Raw genomic sequence first — 18,121 nt, forward strand, 5'->3', positions numbered from 1 at the left:
TCTCCTCTTGGGAAGATTACGGGTCTTTTAGGTCTGCGGAATCATATTGTTTATGGAAAATAACAAACCATTGCTTTATAGCCACAGCTGGGCTAAGCTAATTCGAGTGACAGGGCTGTGTGTCACACTCCAGTGTCTCTAGTCTCAGCCCAATCAATGGCACCTCAGTTAGGAAGCTAGAAAGCCAGTCACTGATTAGTGCAGCAGCAGTCCAGGGAAGGTAGCTTCTCCTCCCATTTGGCACTTGGGAAAACTTGCTAATATACTGATTGCCATAGCAACACGGACCCTAATGTAGAAATGGCAGCCATTATTGCACAGTGTACTTGGGCAGCCCCACTTATTACACTATGAGACAGGGGCTATAGTTCAGGCAAAACATCTATGTGGATTTGTCAGCTCGTGAAAACAGTTCCATGCATCTTTAGATCACATTGCATTTATGCGGTAGACAAGTTTCACCTAAATACACAAATTAAAATGCCTCAATGAAAATTTGGTTGATTACACAAATTGTGAGACATTCATAGTGTGAAACCATGTCAAGGTATATAAATGCTTGGCCGCCCAAGTGGCGCAGCCGTCTAAGGCACTGCATTGCACTGCTTGAGGCGTCACTACAGACCCAGGTTCAATTCAAATCCGGATGTGACCGGAAGTCCCATAGGGCGGAGCACAATTGGACCTCATTGCACTCTAGTGACTCCGCTGACTTCGGTTGTCAGTTGAACAGTGTTTCCTCCGACACATTGGTGCGGCTGTCTTCCAGGTTAAGCAGGCAGGTGTTAAGATCAGTGGGTCCCCTGCCGGGACAGTTGAGCTAACGTAGGCTAATGCGATTAGCGTGAGGTTGTAAGTAACATAATTTCCCATGTATGTATCTGATATTGGCAGAAAGTTTAAATTCTTGTTCATCTAACTGCACTGTCCAATGTACAGTAGCTATTACAGTGAAAGTATACCATGATATTGTTTGAGGAGAGTGCATAGTTATGGACTTGAAAAGTTATTAATAAACAAATTAGGCACATTTGGGCAGTCTTACATCCAATGGTTCATTGGATCAGTCCAAAACTTTGCACGTACACTGCTGCCATCTAGTCGCCAAAATAGTGCACCTGGGCTGGAATAATACATTATGGCCTTTCTCTTGCATTTCAAAGATGATGGTACAAAACAAATACAAAAAAACTCATGGCTTTTGGTTTGTATTATCTTTTACCAGATCTAATGTGTTATATTCTCCTACATTCATTTCACATTTCCACAAACTTTAAAGTGTTTCTTTTCAAATGGTATCAAGAATCCTCCTCTGTTCCTCTGGTGATAGAGGTTAATCCAGGCCCTGCAGTGCCTAGCTCCACTCCTACTCCCCAGGTGCTCTCATTTGTTGACTTCTGTAACCGTAAAAAATCTTGCTTTCATGCATGTTAACATTAGAAGCCTCCTACCTAAGTTTGTTTTATTCACTGCTTTAACACACTCTGCCAACCCAGATGTCCTAGCCGTGTCTGAATCCTGGCTTAAGAAGTCAACCAAAAACCCTGAAGTTTCCATTCCTAGCTATAACATTTCCGACAAGATAGAACTGCCAAAGCGGGCGGTATTGCAATCTACTGCAGAGATAGCCTACAGAGTTCTGTCTTAATTTCCAGGTCTGTACTCAAACAATTCGAACTTCTAATTTTAAAATTCCAGCCTTACCTCTCTTATCCTACCTCATTTTCACATGCTGTATATAGATTTTTCTACTGTATTATTGATTGTATGTGTCGAACTGCTTTGCTTTATCTTGGCCAGGTCGCAGTTGCAAATGAGAACTTGTTCTCAACTAGCCTACCTGGTTAAATAAAGGTGAAATAAAAAATAATAATAATATGCATATCCTTGCTTCAGGTCCAGAGCTACAGGCAGTTTAATTTGGGTATGTCATTTTAGGTGAAAATTGGGGGGAAAAAGGGGCGGGATCCTTAAGAGGTTTTGAGGAGTGTGGTTTGGAGGGTCATGTTTCGGAGGATGCATGACTTGACCTTTGCCTCTCCCGAGCCTGTTGGGGAGTTGCAGTGATGAGACAAGATAGTAATTGGATATCACAAAATTGGGGAGAAAAAGGGGGTTATAAAAAGGTTATGGGAAAAAAGGTATTTCAATGCTGTTATTTTGTTTGAATTGTATGTGGTAGAGTGACAGTGTGGCTAACGGGGAGTGTGGGTGTATGGAGCTACCTGGCTAATATTCAGGGGTGTCCTCTGTAAGAGAGCTTAAATTGGTACTGAACGTCCCTGGGTGGCGCCAGCTAAAGTGCTGAACGAGAGGTGTGGGTGGCTCTACCTTTGTTAGAGCCAGTGAGAGATGGTCTTTGGGGACGGTTGTTCGCTCAGGGACAAGCTCATGTACTTGTCTGTCTGTCTGTCTGCCTGTTAAAGGTCCAATGGAGCCGTTTTTATCTCAATGTCAAATCCTTTCTGGGTAACAATGAAGTACCTTACTGTGATTGTTTTCAATTCAAATGGACAAAAAGAAGCAAAAATAGCTTCTTTGTAAAGAGCAATTTCTCAAGCAAGAATGTTGCTAGAATTGTCTGGGAGTGGTCTGAGTGGGGAGGTGAAAACTAGCTGTTATTGGCAGAGAGGTTTGGAACTCTCTGTCTTATTGGTCTATTAACCAATTTTCTGTGATGTCACCAGCCAGGCCAAAACTCCATTCCACCAACTCCATTCCTCCATTCAAACAGCTCTTACAATAAAAGGGCATTATCATAATTTTCACAATTTCACAGTATAATTCCAACCTCATAGTGTGGAAGTATATATAAAACACAGGGAAATCACAATGGGCCTTTTAAGGTGCAATATAAAGAAATCGCTCCGCCATTTCCTGATTGCTAAAATTAGAATAGTTTGCCTAATTTCAGTGGATGTGACAAAACAAGCAATGTGTAGACAATCACTGTACCATCTAAAGCGCGTTGAAATAACCAAAAATATTGTATTTTCAGCTGTTTGACGCTGGTGTACAAAATCGAAAGTAAAATACGCAAAAACGAAACAAAATAATGGGAAGCATAAAAATAGTGCACATGGACCAGATCTATCGTGCCTTAGACTTGCTTTCAACCAGAATGACAAATATATAACTCACATTTCTATGTGAATTTTGTTGAGTCGTCCAAAAAGTTTCATATTGCAGCTTTAAGCCAAATCTAGGGTAGAAAAGACAAGTTTCGTCCTGGTGGATCGCAGACACTCTTCTGTGCCACTCCACTGTGACCAACATGCCCTTAATTTTGTCTGCCTTGTCGTCACTTTGGTCTGCGACCCACCAGGACAACACTTGCCTTTTCTAACATAAATTGGGCTTTTGTCTGTCTGTCTGTCTGTCTGTCTGTCTGTCTGTCTGTCTGTCTGTCTGTCTGTCTGTCTGTCCGTCCGTCTGTCAGTCAGTCTCTCTTTTGCCAATGAACAATGTCTGCTACTCTGATATCTCTCTGTTCAGCTCTTTCCATATCCCAAGCGTTATTTTTCTCTCTTCCGTGTGTCTGTACTGGGCTTGAATGAGCACCCGGCCACTGTTTTTGACAACCTAAGCCTTTCATCCCCCCCCAAAATCTTTAAATGCACATATCGGAAGTTATTTTTCTCACCCCTACAACTACCGCTGCAGGCTTTGGAGATAGTTTTATCATTAAACTCCTTCACATCTTCATCCCTTGGTACCTGTGGGCAACAATGAGAGCCTCTGTCAAAATACCTACCGCAACATGAGTCACAAAAATCCCATCACTACTGTACTTATTAAAAACACACCACGTGTTCAAAGCTAAAGGCCAATTTAAACATAAACAGACAGAGGAGAGAACGGACTAAATAAGCATCATGTTTGCTTATGTTTGATTAATGTGTGAATGAATCATTGGTTGGATGGGTGGGTATATAGTTTGTGGACAATGTTTTAGGTCACTTTGCTTCTTTTTTAAGGTTTGCTGCCGGGTTGGTGGGAGGATGGATGGACATACGGTCAGGTCCAGATTTATTGGCACCCTTTATAAAGATGAGCAAAAAAGACTGTACAACAAAAATAAAAAATACAAATACTGAGCTATACAATGCCTTTATAAAGTAGTCAGACCCCTCTACTTTCCCCACATGTTGTCGTGTTACAGCCTGAATTTAAAATCAATTGACATTTTGTGTCACTGGCCTACACACAATACCCCATCATTTCAAAGTGGAATTTTGTTTTTAGACAATTTTACTAATTCATTAAAAGAAATGTACAACTACCTCGTCTCTTTACCTGTCACGCCCTGGTCTGTTTCACCTGTCCTTGTGCTTTTCTCCACCCCCCTCCAGGTGTCACCCGTCTTCCCCTGCTTTTCCCCTGGGTATTTATACCTGTGTTTTCTGTCTGTTTGTTGCCAGTTCGTCTTGTTTGTCAAGTCAACCAGCGGTTTTTGTATCAGCTCCAGGGATTCCCTAGTCTCTCTTTTTCTCGTCCTCATGGTTTTTGACCTTTGCCTGTCCTGACCCTGTACCCGCTCGCCTGACCACTGCCTGTCTCTGACCCTGAGCCTGCCTGCCGTCCTGTACCTTTGCTCCACCTCTGGATTATCGACCCCTGCCTGATCTGACTCTGAGCCTGCCTGCCTTCCTGTACCTTTGCCCCTACTCTGGATTATCGACCCCTGCCTGCCTTGACCTGTCGTTTGCCTGTCCCTGTGGTTACAATAAACATTGTTACTTCACACAGTCCGCACTTGGGTCTTACCTTGATTGTACCCCACACATACAATTATCTGTAAGGTCCCTCAGCTGAGCAGTGAATTTCAAGAACAGATTCAACCACAAAAACCAGCACGGTTTTTCAATGCCTCGCAATGAAGGGCATTTATTGGTAGATGGGTAAAAGATTTTAAAACATTGAATATCCCTTTGAGCATGGTGATGTTATTAATTAGACTTTGGATGGTGTATCAATACACCCTGTCACTACAAAAGTACAGATGTCTTTCCTCAGTTGCCTGAGAGGAAGGAAACCGCTCAGGGATTTCACCATGAGGCCAATGGTGACTTTAAAACAGTTAGAGTTTAATGGCTGTGATAGGAGAACACTGAGGCACTGAAGTCCAACTGCAAACAATGTGGCAAATAAATTAACTTTGTCATGGATACAAAGCGGTATGTTTAGGGCAAATCCAACTCAACACATAAATGAGTACCACTCTTCATATTTTCAAGCATGATGGTGGCTGCATCATGTTATGGGTATGCTTGTCATTGGCAGGGTCTAGGGAGTTTTTTTACAATAAAAATGTACTTATTTTGCCTGCTAAGCACATATATAGGACAACATGGCTCAGTCTGCTTTTCAACAGACACTGGGAGACAAATGCACCTTTCACCAGGACAATAACCCAAATATACACTGGAGTTGCTTACCAAGACAACATTGAATGTTCCTGAGAGGCCTCGTTACAGTTTTGACTTAAATCAGCTTGAAAATCTATGGTAAGACTTGAAAATGGCTTTCTAGCAATGATCAATAAAAAAAATGTTACCCCCAATTACTATCTTGTTTCATCACTGCAACTCCCCAATGGGCTTAGGAGAGGCAAAGGTCGAGTCATGCATCCTCTGAAACATGACCTGCCACACCACACTCCTTAACACCTACCTGTCGGAGGAAACACTGTTCAACTGACAACCGAAGTCAGCCTGCAGGCACCTGGCCCACCATAAGGAGTCGATAGAAGAACAATGAGCCAAGTAAATTGCCCCAGCCAAACCCTCCCCTAACCCAGACGACGTTGGGCCAATTGTGCACCGCCCTATGGAACTCCCAGTCACAGCCAGGATCGAACCCGGAGCTGTAGTGACACCTCAAGCACTGCGACGGAGCTGTAGTGACACCTCAAGCACTGCGATGCGCCACTCGGGAAAGCCTGGTCAATAAATTATTTGACAGAGCTTAAAGAATAATGGGCAAATATTGTGCAATCCGGGTGTGCAAAGCTCTTAGAGACTTACTCAAAACAACTCACAGCTGTAATCGCTGCCAAAGGTGATTTACTTATGTAAATGAGATTTCTGTATTTCATTTTCTTTTAATTTGCAAACATTTCTAAAACATGTTTTCACTTTGTCATTATGGGATATTGTGTGTAGATGGGTGAGAAAAAATATACATGTAATGCATTTTGAATTCAGGCTGTAACGCAACAAAATTTGGAATAAGACTTGAATGAATCCACCTGGCCACTACAAATACACTTGCCAAAAGAAATAGATTTAGTTTAACATGTAATACAAAAAGCATTCACACCAGTTGGGGGTTTGACGTCAAAATAATGATGCATAAGGAGAAAAGGACCAACTGTAAAATATGGTGGTGGATCTTTGATTTTATGGGGCTATTTTGCTTCTACTGGTCCTGGGGCTCTTGTTAAGGTCAACGGCATCATGAACTTTACCCAGTACCAGGACATTTTAGCCAAAAACCTATTTGCCTCTCCCATGAGGCTGAAACTTGTAGACAACTGGATCTTCCAGATAATAACCCCATGCACACATCAAAATCCACAAAGAACCACAAAATCCACATATTGCAAGGGCCATCTCAGTCTCCGGACTTGAACCCCATTGGAAACCTGTGGTTTGAACTGATGAAGGTAGTCCATAAGTGCAGATGAAGGATATCAAGAATCTGGAAAGATTCTGTATGGAGGAATGGTTCTCCATTCTCATAAAACCTTTTAGAAAAACGTTCAGTGCCGTTGTTCTCGCAATGTGAGGTATTGAAAGATATTGAAAACAGGGTTGCCAATAAATTTGACCCCTATCTTTTTAGGAAAAAAAATATTGCTTGTTGAACAAAATCTCTTTCTCTGAGAAATGAAAAATCATGTTGTTTTCCCTTTTTTTTTTGTTGTTGCATGAATGATGATTCACTGAAAGATTGGAAGGTACTCAGAGGATATTCCAGTGGACCATTTGAAGCATCTTCAAGGTTAATTTGCAGGGCTTCTCCAGATGTCCCATGTCCACAGTGGGAGGTTAGACAGTTCTAACCACAGGGGAATATAATCTGTTTCTCCATGTCTGAGTGATGTGGATATATGGCCAGTTTAGCCACACGTGTAAATCCCAACTCCTAGTCTGGTCTCTAACACAAACAAATAAAGGACTTATGAGCCTGTGCTAAGCATTCTATAACAGTTATAGTTACACAGTTACATTCAGGTTCAGGAAATCCCCATGTCAGCTTGACCTCTACGAACACAGACTCACATGCAGGCGTGTGTTTGACTCACACACACTCACACACACAAACATGTAGATACACTGTATATACAAAAGTATGTGGACACCCCTTCAAATTTGTGGATTCGGCTGGAGTGGTGTGAAGCTTGCTGCCATTGGACTCTGAAGCAGTGGAAACGCGTTCTCTAGAATGATGACTCAAGCTTCACCATCTGGCAGTCCGACAGACAATTCTGGGTTTGGTGAATGCCAGGAGAACGCTACCTGCCCCAATGCATAGTGCCAACTGTAAAGTTTGGTGGATGAGGAATAATGGTCTGAGGCTGTTTATCAGGGCCCTTTAGTTCCAGTGAAGGGAAATCTTATTGCTACAGCATACAATGACATTCTAGACAATTATGTGCTTCCAACTTTGTGGCAACAGTTTGGGGAAGGCCTTTCTTGTTTCAGAATGACAATACCCCCATGCACAAAGCGAGAAATGGTTTGTCGAGATTGGTGTGGAAGAACTTGACTGGCCTGCACAGAGCCCTGACTTCAACCCCATCGTACACCTTTGGGATGAATTGGAGCGCAGACTGCGAGCCAGGCCTAATCACCCAACATCCATGCCTGACCTCACTAATTGCTCTTGTGGCTGAATGGAAGCAAGTCCCTGCAACATCTTGCCTTCCCAGAAGAGTGGAGGCTGTTATAGCAGCGAAAGGGGGACCAACTCCATATTAATGCCCATGATTTTAGAATGAGATGTTTGACGAGTAGGTGTCCACATACTTTTGGTCATGTAGTGTATATGTGGGAGATATATTATGTATAACCTACCTAAAAGGAAGATATCGCTATGTGCACAGGTAAAATCAGGGAAATTACTGATGGGCATTGAAACAGGTTGGTATAATGGTGAAATACAAGAGGAAAGATTATGTAACTATTGTGGGGCGGCAGGTAGCCTAGTGGTTAGAGCGTTGAACTTGTAACCGAAAGGTTACAATATTGAATCCCCGAGCTGACAAGGTAAAAATCTGTCGTTCTTCCCCTGAACAAGGCAGTCAACCCACTGTTCCTAGGCTGTCATTGAAAATAAGAATTTGTTCTTAACTGACTTGCCTAGTTAAATAAAGGTTAAAAAAAACAACAACATTGTGACCTCAAATAAAGAGAGACTGAAATGAGTTTTATTCCCTTTTCTACCACGATATATGCTTGTCCTTATTCTAGAAAATCCACCAGATTTACCCTGGCATTATGTGGCTCAGCGATGAGGAGAAATGGCAATGTTTTTTTGTCCATTGTGTATTTCCATTTGTGGAATTTTTTGATAAAGCCTGGAATAAAAGAAAAATGGTGACTTATAATTCAATTATAAAAAATCTTTAGCTCCTATATGGCAAATGGCACTTATATATTGTGTAGGCCTGTCTCACACTTGAATCTTCTCTTTGTGCCAGAGTTGGTTCAAATGTCTTCCATTTCATTTGTATGTATTTATTTATCTGTATTACACTACCAGTCAAAAGTTTTAGAACACTAATCATTCAAGGGTTTTTACATTAGTTTTAATATTTTCTACATTGTAGAATAATAGTGAAGACATCGAAACTATGAAATAACACACATGGAATTGTGTAGTCACCAAAAAAAGTGTCAAAATACATCTTATATTTGAGATTCTTCAAATGGCCACCCTTTGCCTTGATGACAACTTTGCACACTCTTGGCATTCTCTCAACTAGATGAACCTGATAGCAGGAGGCTTCTATGACGGCGTGATGCTTTACTCTCAGGCCCTGAATGAGACCATGACAGAGGCAGGGGGCCGGCCGCGAGGGGACACCGTCACCAAGAGGATGTGGAATCGCACGTACCATGGTGAGTCATTGCAGATACACACACGTGTGCGCACGAACACACACACACACACAGAGGATGTGGAACCAAACGTAACATGGTGAGTCAATGCAGATATACACATGCACAATGCCCGTACCAATACAATATTCCAAACTTGTTTTGAGTAATGCCATATCGTCCATTTGAAGTGACTTTTGCTGAATTTAAGGCCTATTCATTGGACAGAAAAGGTCACCTATCATCTGTACACTGTTAGAAAAAAAGGTGCTATCTAGAACCTAAAAGAGCTCTACCTACGGATTTTACGGTGACCGTATTACTACCATACCGGCAGTCACGAGTCATGACTGCAGTCAAATTCCACATGACCATTTAATCACGGTAATTAGGCCTCTTCAAGGTCAGATGTTGCTGATGGTCATTAGTAGCCTACCAAAATTGCTAACTGCCTGGTACTCAGCATTCTATTCATTCTGACATCAATGCAAATGTAATCCAAATTGAATCAAACACTTCGTGAGAGCCCATAAGCTCTTTAAACATTTCTATAGGCAATTGCGTGAGAAAACAGAGTTTTGATGACCTCTACTAAAAAGAGGAGGATCCCATCAGCTTTCTATAGACTAGGCTTACTATATTTATTTCTCAACTTTCCTAATATTAAGCACATTGCTTCCCTTTACAACAGGAGTATTGCCTACCTAGCTGGCATGAAAATTAACCACGTGAAAAGCGTCCTCCATTCGCTATTTAAGTGCATAGATGACAGGTATTTTTTTCCCCTTGCTCCTGTTTTGAGACAGGTGCATGATAAGGGTCCATTCTAAATCAAAACAAATTTCACACATATATTATTTAGTGTATGTAAAGAAAAGATTAAATCAAGAATAGTCTGATAGGTGACAATATTAGCCTAATAATATGTTATCAGTTGTGAATGATGCACAGCTTGTGTGCAGTAAGGCAAGAAACAGAGCATGCCTTTTTTTTTAAAACTTTTTCAAATCATAGTTGCACGCCTCATGTATCCTAGCCCATAGGCATATATATTTGATAAGGTTTGTTTCACAACTAAAGTGTAAAAATGCACCTTTATAATTAAAGTATTACATGCATAATCGAATTTGCTGTCACTTTTGAGAATGGTATTTTCTCAGTAATTGATTGCATTTTGGAACATGCGCTCTTATAGCCTACTGCCGTGTGCACATTGCTGAGCTTATAATGTGAAATAGTTTCTAAACATTTTAAGCTTAATGTTCTGATCTGTTGCATCAGCCTCATAGATTTTGAAAGTTTAAGCTAGTGGTTGTATTAATTTGGGATCTATGGCATCCCACAACTGTCCCAGACAATGTTTGGAATATTTATTTCTCGCACAGAATAGGTCAACTTTTGTACTATGGGGATAGTAGATTGACATAGGCTAGTGCTTTTGCTATTCATTAGACCTACTCATCTTGTTGGTGACGAAATGTAAATGTGGACAGTTCTTCCAACATCTTCAATATGCACCTCGGCAGTTGCGTCCCCAATGTGTCTATCTTCTTGTGAGAAAAACGTGACGGGCATTGGCTAATAAGAATTGAGATACAGTGCATTTGGGAAAGTATTCAGACCCCTTAACTTTGTCCACTCTTTGTTACTGTGAGGACAGACGCTGGGAGACAAGAAGCAAGTACAGGGAGTGATGATTAAATGGAAAAACGGACATATAACAAAACAAGAACAGCGTCTGGACGGGGGGAACAAAACTACATGAATGCCGACACAGGGATCAAACTGAGGAAAAGACAGATATAGAGGAGGCAATCAACAAAGTGAAGGAGTCCAGGTGAATTCATTGAAGCGCTGATGCACGTAATGATGGTGACATGTGTATGTAATGATGGGCCACTTGGCGCCCTCAAGCGCAAGAGAGGGAGAGCGGGAGCAGGCATGACAGTTATGTTACAGCCTTATTCTAATATGGATTAAATGGTTTTTTCCCCTCATCAATCTACACACACTACCCCATAATAATTAAGCAAAAACAGGTTTTTAGAAATATTTGCAAAAAACTCAAATGAAATCACATTGACATAAGTATTCTGACCATTTACTCAGTATTTTGTTGAAGTACCTTTTGCAGCAATTACAGCCTTGAGTCTTCTTGGGTTAGACGCTACAAGCTTGGCACACCTGTATTTGGGGAGTTTCTCCCATTCTTCTCTGCAGATTCTCTCAAGCTATGTCAGGTTAGATGGGGAGCATCGCTGCACAGCTATTTTCAGGTCTTTCCAGAGATGGTCCATCAGGTTCAAGTCCGTGCTCTGGCTGGGCCACTCAAGGACATTCAGAGACTTGTCCTGAAGCCACTCCTGCGTTGTCTTGGCTGTGTGCTTAGGGTCATTGTTCTATTGGAAGGTGAACCAATAGATTTCCATCAATCCTGACTAGTCTCCCAGTTCCTGCTGCTGAAGAACATCCCCAAAGCATGATGCTTCACCGTAGGAAAGGTATTGATGAGCGGTGCCTGGTTTCCTCCAGACGTGACCCTTGGTATTCAGGCCAAATAGTTACATCTTGCCTCCCGAGTGGCACAGTGGTCTAAGGCACTGCATCGCAGTTGCTAGCTGTGCCACTAGAGATCCTAGTTCAAGTCCAGGCTCTGTCGCAGGCCGCGACCGGGAGACCCATTGGGCAGCGTACTGTTGTCCAGGTTAGGCGAGGGTTTGGCCGGCAGGGATGTCCTTGTTCCATCGCGCTCTAGCGACTCCTGGTGGGCTGGGCACATGCGCGTTGACACAGTCGCTGACACAGTCGCCAGGTGTACGGTTAATTGGGCATTGTGTCAAGAAGCAGTGCGGCTTGGTTGGTTCGTGTTTCGGAGGACGCATGGCTCTCAACCTTTGCCTCTCCTGAGTCCGTACAGGAGTTGCAGCGATGAGATGACTGTAACTTCCAATTGGGGAGTTAAAGGGGTAAACATTAAAAAAATAATAGCAACCAAAAAAAAAGAATGATGGAGAATGATGGAGGTCACTGTGTTCATGGGGACCTTCAATGCTGGAGAAATGTTTTTGGTACACTTCCTCAGACACTGTCAACTGTTGGATCTTATATAGACAGGTGTACCTTTCCAAATCATGTCCAATCAATTGAAGAAACGTCTCAAGGATGATCAATGGAAACAAGATGCACCTGAGCAAAATTGCGAGTCCAGGGTCTGAATACTTATGTAAATAAGGTATTTCTGTAGTTTTTGTTCAAAAACCTGTTTTCGTTTTGTCATTATGGGGTATTGTGTGTAGATTGATGAAAGAAAAAAATATTTAATACATTTTAGAATAAGGCTGTAATGTAACAAGATGTGGAAAAAGTGAAGGGGTCTGAAAACTTTCAGAATGAGCTGTAATTGAGTAAATTCTAAATAGAGTAATCCTGTTACCTGGGCATTCTCCGTGTGAATACAATGTAATGACGCACTTCAAAGTGCTTAAATATGCATAAAATATGCAAAAATAAATGAAAGTGCAGTAATTGGAGACCTGCAGTGACCACACACTGTCAGTGCTTTTAAACGTTGAAATGTTAGTCTACTACTCACAATGCGCTACCTGCTCTGCACAAAAGACCACCCGTTGCCATTCCATGTCTCCATAACAACAAACTAACCCACAAACCGACTACCCACCTGTCCCCTTCCTTCTAAAACTGATTACACTGACCACTGCAGAGAACTCACAAGCACCTCTTGCTGTCTCCAATAAGCACTCACCAGCTAATCAAAGGGTCAAAAGGCATTGACATGATACAGCGAAGAAACTTAAGCAGTTAATGAACGTTCAATATCAAAGATGGCAGCGCAAGCACACACATGATGTATAATCACATGTATTTGTGAAGATTTTAAATCAGTGAAACAAAAATATTTAACTAATGTGCGCGTGTGTGTGCTGGCCACTAAACGTCCACTTATAGAAAAAATGATCAGCCTTTTGGGGGCACTAACAAAATGGTTTTTTTCTGGGGAGGTCCCGCTACATAGGGGCAAAACACAGTCCCTCCAGGATTCTGCCATTTTTTTAATGCAATAATGATTTTCAAAATCAACCATTTTCTGCATATTATGCGAGGCATTGCAAATGGGACCAATCAATGCACTATTTCCACGTAAAACAGTCAAAGCATCGCAATATTATCGCATAAAACGGACCCATCACCACAGTACAAAAAAAGGGCTCTCAATTTCAACCAATTACCCACCTTACATACAGTTGAAGTTGGAAGTTTACATACACCTTAGCCAAATACATTTAAACTCAGTTTTTCATAATTCCTGACAATTAATTCTAGTATAAATTCCCTGTCCTAGGTCAGTTAGGATCACCACTTTATTTTAAGAACGTGAAATGTCAGAATAATAGTAGAGAGAATGATTCATTTCAGCTTTTATTTATTTCAGCACATTCCCAGTGGGTCAGAAGTTTACATACACTCAATTAGTATTTGGTAGTTAAATTGTTTAACTTGGGTCGAACATTTCGGGTAGCCTCCTACAATAAATTGGGTGAATTTTGGCCCATTCCTCCTGACAGAGCTGGTGTAACTGAGTCAGGTTTGTAGGCCTCCTTGCTCGCACACGCTTTTTCAGTTCTGCCCACAAATGTTCTATTGGATTGAGGTCAGGGCTTTGTGATGGCCACTCCAATACCTTGACTTTGTTGTCCTTAAGCCATTTTGCCACAACTTTGGAAGTATGCTTGAGGTCATTGTCCATTTGGAAGACCCCTTTGCGACCAAGCTTTAACTTCCTGACTGATGTCTTGAGATGTTGCTTCAATATATCCACATAATTTTCCATCCTCATGAAGCCATCTATTTTGTGAAGTGCACCAGCCCCCCCTGCAGCAAAGCACCACCACAACATGATGCTGCCACCCCCGTGCTTCACGGGTTGGGATGGTGTTCTTCGGCTTGCAAGCCTCCCCCCCTTTTCCTCCAAACATAATGGTGGTCATTATGGCCAAACAGTTCTGTTTTTGTTTCATCAGACCCGAGGACATTTCTCCAAAAAGTATGATCTTTGTCCCCATGTGCAGTTGTAAACCGTAGTCTGGCTTTTTTATGGCGGTTTTGGAGCGGTGGCTTCTTCCTTGCTGAGCAGCCTTTCAGGTTATGTCGATATAGGGCTCGTTTTACAGTGGATATAGATACTTTTCTACCTTTCCTCCAGCATCTTCACAAGGTCCTTTGCTGTTGTTCTGGGATTGATCTGCACTTTTCGCACCAAAGTACGTTCATCTCTAGGAGACAGAACGTGTCTCCTTCCTGAGCGGTGTGACGGCTGCGTGGTCCTATGGTGTTTATACTTGCGTACTACTGTTTGTGCAGATGAACGTGGTACCTTCAGGCGTTTGGAAATTGCTCCCAAAGACGAGACAGACTTGTGGAGGTCTACATTTCTTTTTGTTGAGGTCCTGGAAGTTTTCTTTTGATTTCCCATGATGTCAAGCAAAGAGGCACCGAGTTTGAAGGTAGGCCTTGAAATACATCCACAGGTACACCTCCAATTGACTCAAATTATGTCAATTAGTCTATCAGAAGCTTCTAAAGCTATGACATCATTTTCTTTTTTTTCTCCAAGCTGTTTAAAGGCACAGTCAACTTAGTGTATGTAAACTTCTGACGCACTGGAATTGTGATACAGTGAATTATAAGTGAAATAATCTGTCTGTTAACAATTGTTTGAAAAATTACTTGTGTCATGCACAAAATAGATGTCCTAACCGACTTCCAAAACTATAATTTGGTAACAAGAAATTTGTGGTGGTTGAAAAACAAGTTTTATTGACTCCAACCTAAGTGTATGTAAACTTTATACTTCAACTGTATACCGTATAATATGGTTCAATCAAGCTACATGTCAAAAACATTTTCCCTTGTCAGCACATTTTTGCTCCAAATTTAATAAAGTCATTGAATATTGCCATGCAAAATGTCAGAATTGATGCAGCAAAACATCAAGCATTTTTTTCTGCAAATTTCACAAAAACATCCTGATCCCCTTCTTGACAGCGGAGAATATGTGTTTGTTTATTTATGAGTTAATTTCCTGCAAATCTACATATTTTGCCAGGAGTGTAGAGAAAATGTTTCAGTTTTAAAGCAAGTTTGCTGCAATTCTACACAGTTTGTCCATGGGGCAGTGAGAAGATTTAGCCATTTTATAACTCATTTCCTGCAGTTATACATATTTTACCATAGGGTGGCGAGACCTTTTTGCCATTTTAAAGCAAATTCTACAAAATATTTTGCCTTGACTTATGCCATGTTAATATGATATCTGAGTCAGAGTAACTAACAAAATAAATGTGGGCTCCCTGGAAGTCAGGGCGTCTGGACATGTACCCTGCCTGCCCGGTTGGTAATTCGATCATGATTGCTACAAGTTTAGATACCTGGCTAGACTAACTTACAATCTAAAAATATTAGCTGACATTGAGTGACTGTCAGTGACTGACGTCCTCACGGTCTGCTGGAACCGAGGGGCTCGGTGCTCTACCCTAGAGAAGACAGCATTCCCCAGATTTTTCTTTATTGGTTTAAATAAACACCCTTGAAACTGAGGTATCACACTTGTGTCTGTTCTGTGAACACGTCTTGATCAAACCCCCCTGGTCTGTCCCAAAATATACAGTGCATTCGTAAAGTATTCAGACCCCTTGACTTTTTCCACATTTTGTTACGTTACAGCCTTATTCTAAAATATATTAAATTCATGTTTTTCCTCATCAATCTCCACACAATACCCCATAATGGCAAAGAACACGTTTTTAGAGAAAACATGAAATACTTTATTTACATAAGTATTCAGACCCTTTTCTATGAGTCTTGAAATTGAGCTCAGGTGCATCCTGTTTCCATTGATCATCCTTATACAACTGGAGTCCACCTGTGGTAAATTCAATTGATTGGACATAATTTGGAAAGGCACACACCTGTCTATATAAGTACCCCCAGTTGACAGTGCATGTCAGAGCAAAAACCAACCCAGGAAGTCGAAGGAATTGTCTGTAGAGCTCCGAGGCAGGATTGTGTCGAGGCACAGATCTGGGGAATGGTACCAAAAAATGTTTGAAGCATTGAAGGTCACCGATAACACAGTGGCCTCCATCATTCTTAAATGGAAGAAGTTTGGAACCACCAAGACTCTTCCTAGAGCTGGCTGGCCAGCCAATCGGAGCAATCAGGGGAGAAGGGCCTTGGTCAGGGAGGTGACAAAGAACCTGAAGGTCACTCTGCTAATGCTTCAGACGTCCTCTGTGAAGATGGAGAGCATTCCACCAATCAGGCCTTTATGGTAGAGTGGCCAGACAGAAACCACTCCTCAGGAAAAGGCACATGACAGCCCCCTTGGAGTTTGCCAAAAGGTACCTAAAGACTCTCAGACCATGAAAAACAAGATTCTCTGGTCTGATAAAACCAAGATTGAACTCTTTGGCCTGAATGTCAAGCTATCACGTCTGGAGGAAAACTGGCACCATCTCTACGGTGAAGCATGGTGATGGCGGCATCATGCTGTTGGGATGTTTCAGCGGAGTACCTCAGACTGGGGCTAACGTTCACCTTCCAACATGACAGCGACCCTAAGCACACAATCAAGACAATGCAGGAGTGGCTTTGGGACAAGTCTCTGAATGTCCTTGAGTGGCCCAGCCAGAGCCCGGACTTGAACCCGGTAGAACATCTCTGGAGAGACCTGAAAATAGCTGTGCAGCGACACTCCTCATCCAACCTGACAGAGCTTGCGAGTATCTGCAGAGCAGAATGGGAGAAACTCCCCAAATACAGGTGTGCCCAGCTTGCAGCGTCATACCCAAGAAGACTTGAGGCTGTAATCGCTGCCAAAGGTGCAACGTACTGAGTAAAGCGTCTGAATACTTATGTAAATGTGATATTTCAGTTGTTTATTTTGTTATGCATTTGCAAAAATGTCTAAAAACCTGTTTTTGCTTTGTCATCATGGGGTATTATGTGTAGATTGATGAGGGGAAAAGTAAGGCTGTAACGTAACAAAATGTGGAAAAAGTCAAGGGGTTTGAAAACATTCTGAATGCACTCTATACATAATATAATGTTTTTTTGGGGGGTCCGGGGGACCCTAGCGGCCGGGGTTCCTGTGTAACCACTTATGTCGCTTATGCCCAGGGCCGGCCCTGCAAATCACCTCACAGGTAAACCATAACTTGATTGTGTAGAACGAGAAAATACAATAATAAGATTACAAATTACCCTCAAGGGTCTCTTGACCCCAACGGAATGAGTCACTTGTCATGCCAAAGCCCATCTTTCTCACTTGAGGCCTATCCGAGCTCTCATCTCTGCTTTTATTCTTGATGTCATCATTCAAACTTCCCTAACGAGTTAGCTCACTGGGCACCGTTTGTGTCGCTTCACCAGCGGGCCTTCTCTTCATCATGAAGATAAGCTCACAGCGGCTGATGGCGACATCCAGCGACAGCCTGTTACAGCACCCATGATTCATATCTGTGTTTGATAGGATTGGATTGTAAGATGCCGTATGGTGCATTGTCAAATTGACGGTTCGCCTCGAAGGACTTATATTGGGTACATTGTGTTTGGTGGCTGACAGGGAATAGCATCATGTAGGGAGAGAGAAATAGAGGGAAGAAAGGAGACAGAAGGATAGAAAATGATGAGGGAGAGCGACAGAGAGAGAGATGGAGACGGACACTGAGTAGTACAGCAAATCTTGACTAAGGGTCTAACAGGTGTCTAACTGTCGGAGCTATTGGCTGCTCCAGCCTGAGGGGAGAGCACCAACTTCAGCTCTATTCTATTTTTCTTCCATTGTATTGACCAGCAGTCTGTCTGCCCCTGACTGACTCACTGAGGAGAACAGCACAGTCCCTCAGGGATTTCGTGTCTGCTCCGGCCAAGGCACACAAGAGCCAGTGACCTAGCGCAGTCACCCCCCACGCACGTGTGTAACAGAGAAAGAGAGA

The 18,121-nt window shown here is 42.2% G+C and overlaps 1 protein-coding gene across 2 annotated transcripts in view; it reads left to right on the top strand.

The window, feature by feature from the left end:
- The window catches only part of LOC109907461 (atrial natriuretic peptide receptor 1-like), a 117,500-nt gene that overhangs the window by 47,949 nt on the left and 51,430 nt on the right, over nucleotides 1–18,121 (top strand). For both annotated transcript variants that reach the window (XM_031793557.1, XM_020505423.2), the window contains one exon: nucleotides 8,993–9,128. In XM_031793557.1, the coding sequence (XP_031649417.1) occupies nucleotides 8,993–9,128 (136 nt within the window). The remainder of the gene's footprint in view (nucleotides 1–8,992; nucleotides 9,129–18,121) is intronic.

Source organism: Oncorhynchus kisutch, linkage group LG17 (assembly GCF_002021735.2).
Source record: "Oncorhynchus kisutch isolate 150728-3 linkage group LG17, Okis_V2, whole genome shotgun sequence".
NCBI classification, from domain to species: domain Eukaryota; kingdom Metazoa; phylum Chordata; class Actinopteri; order Salmoniformes; family Salmonidae; genus Oncorhynchus; species Oncorhynchus kisutch.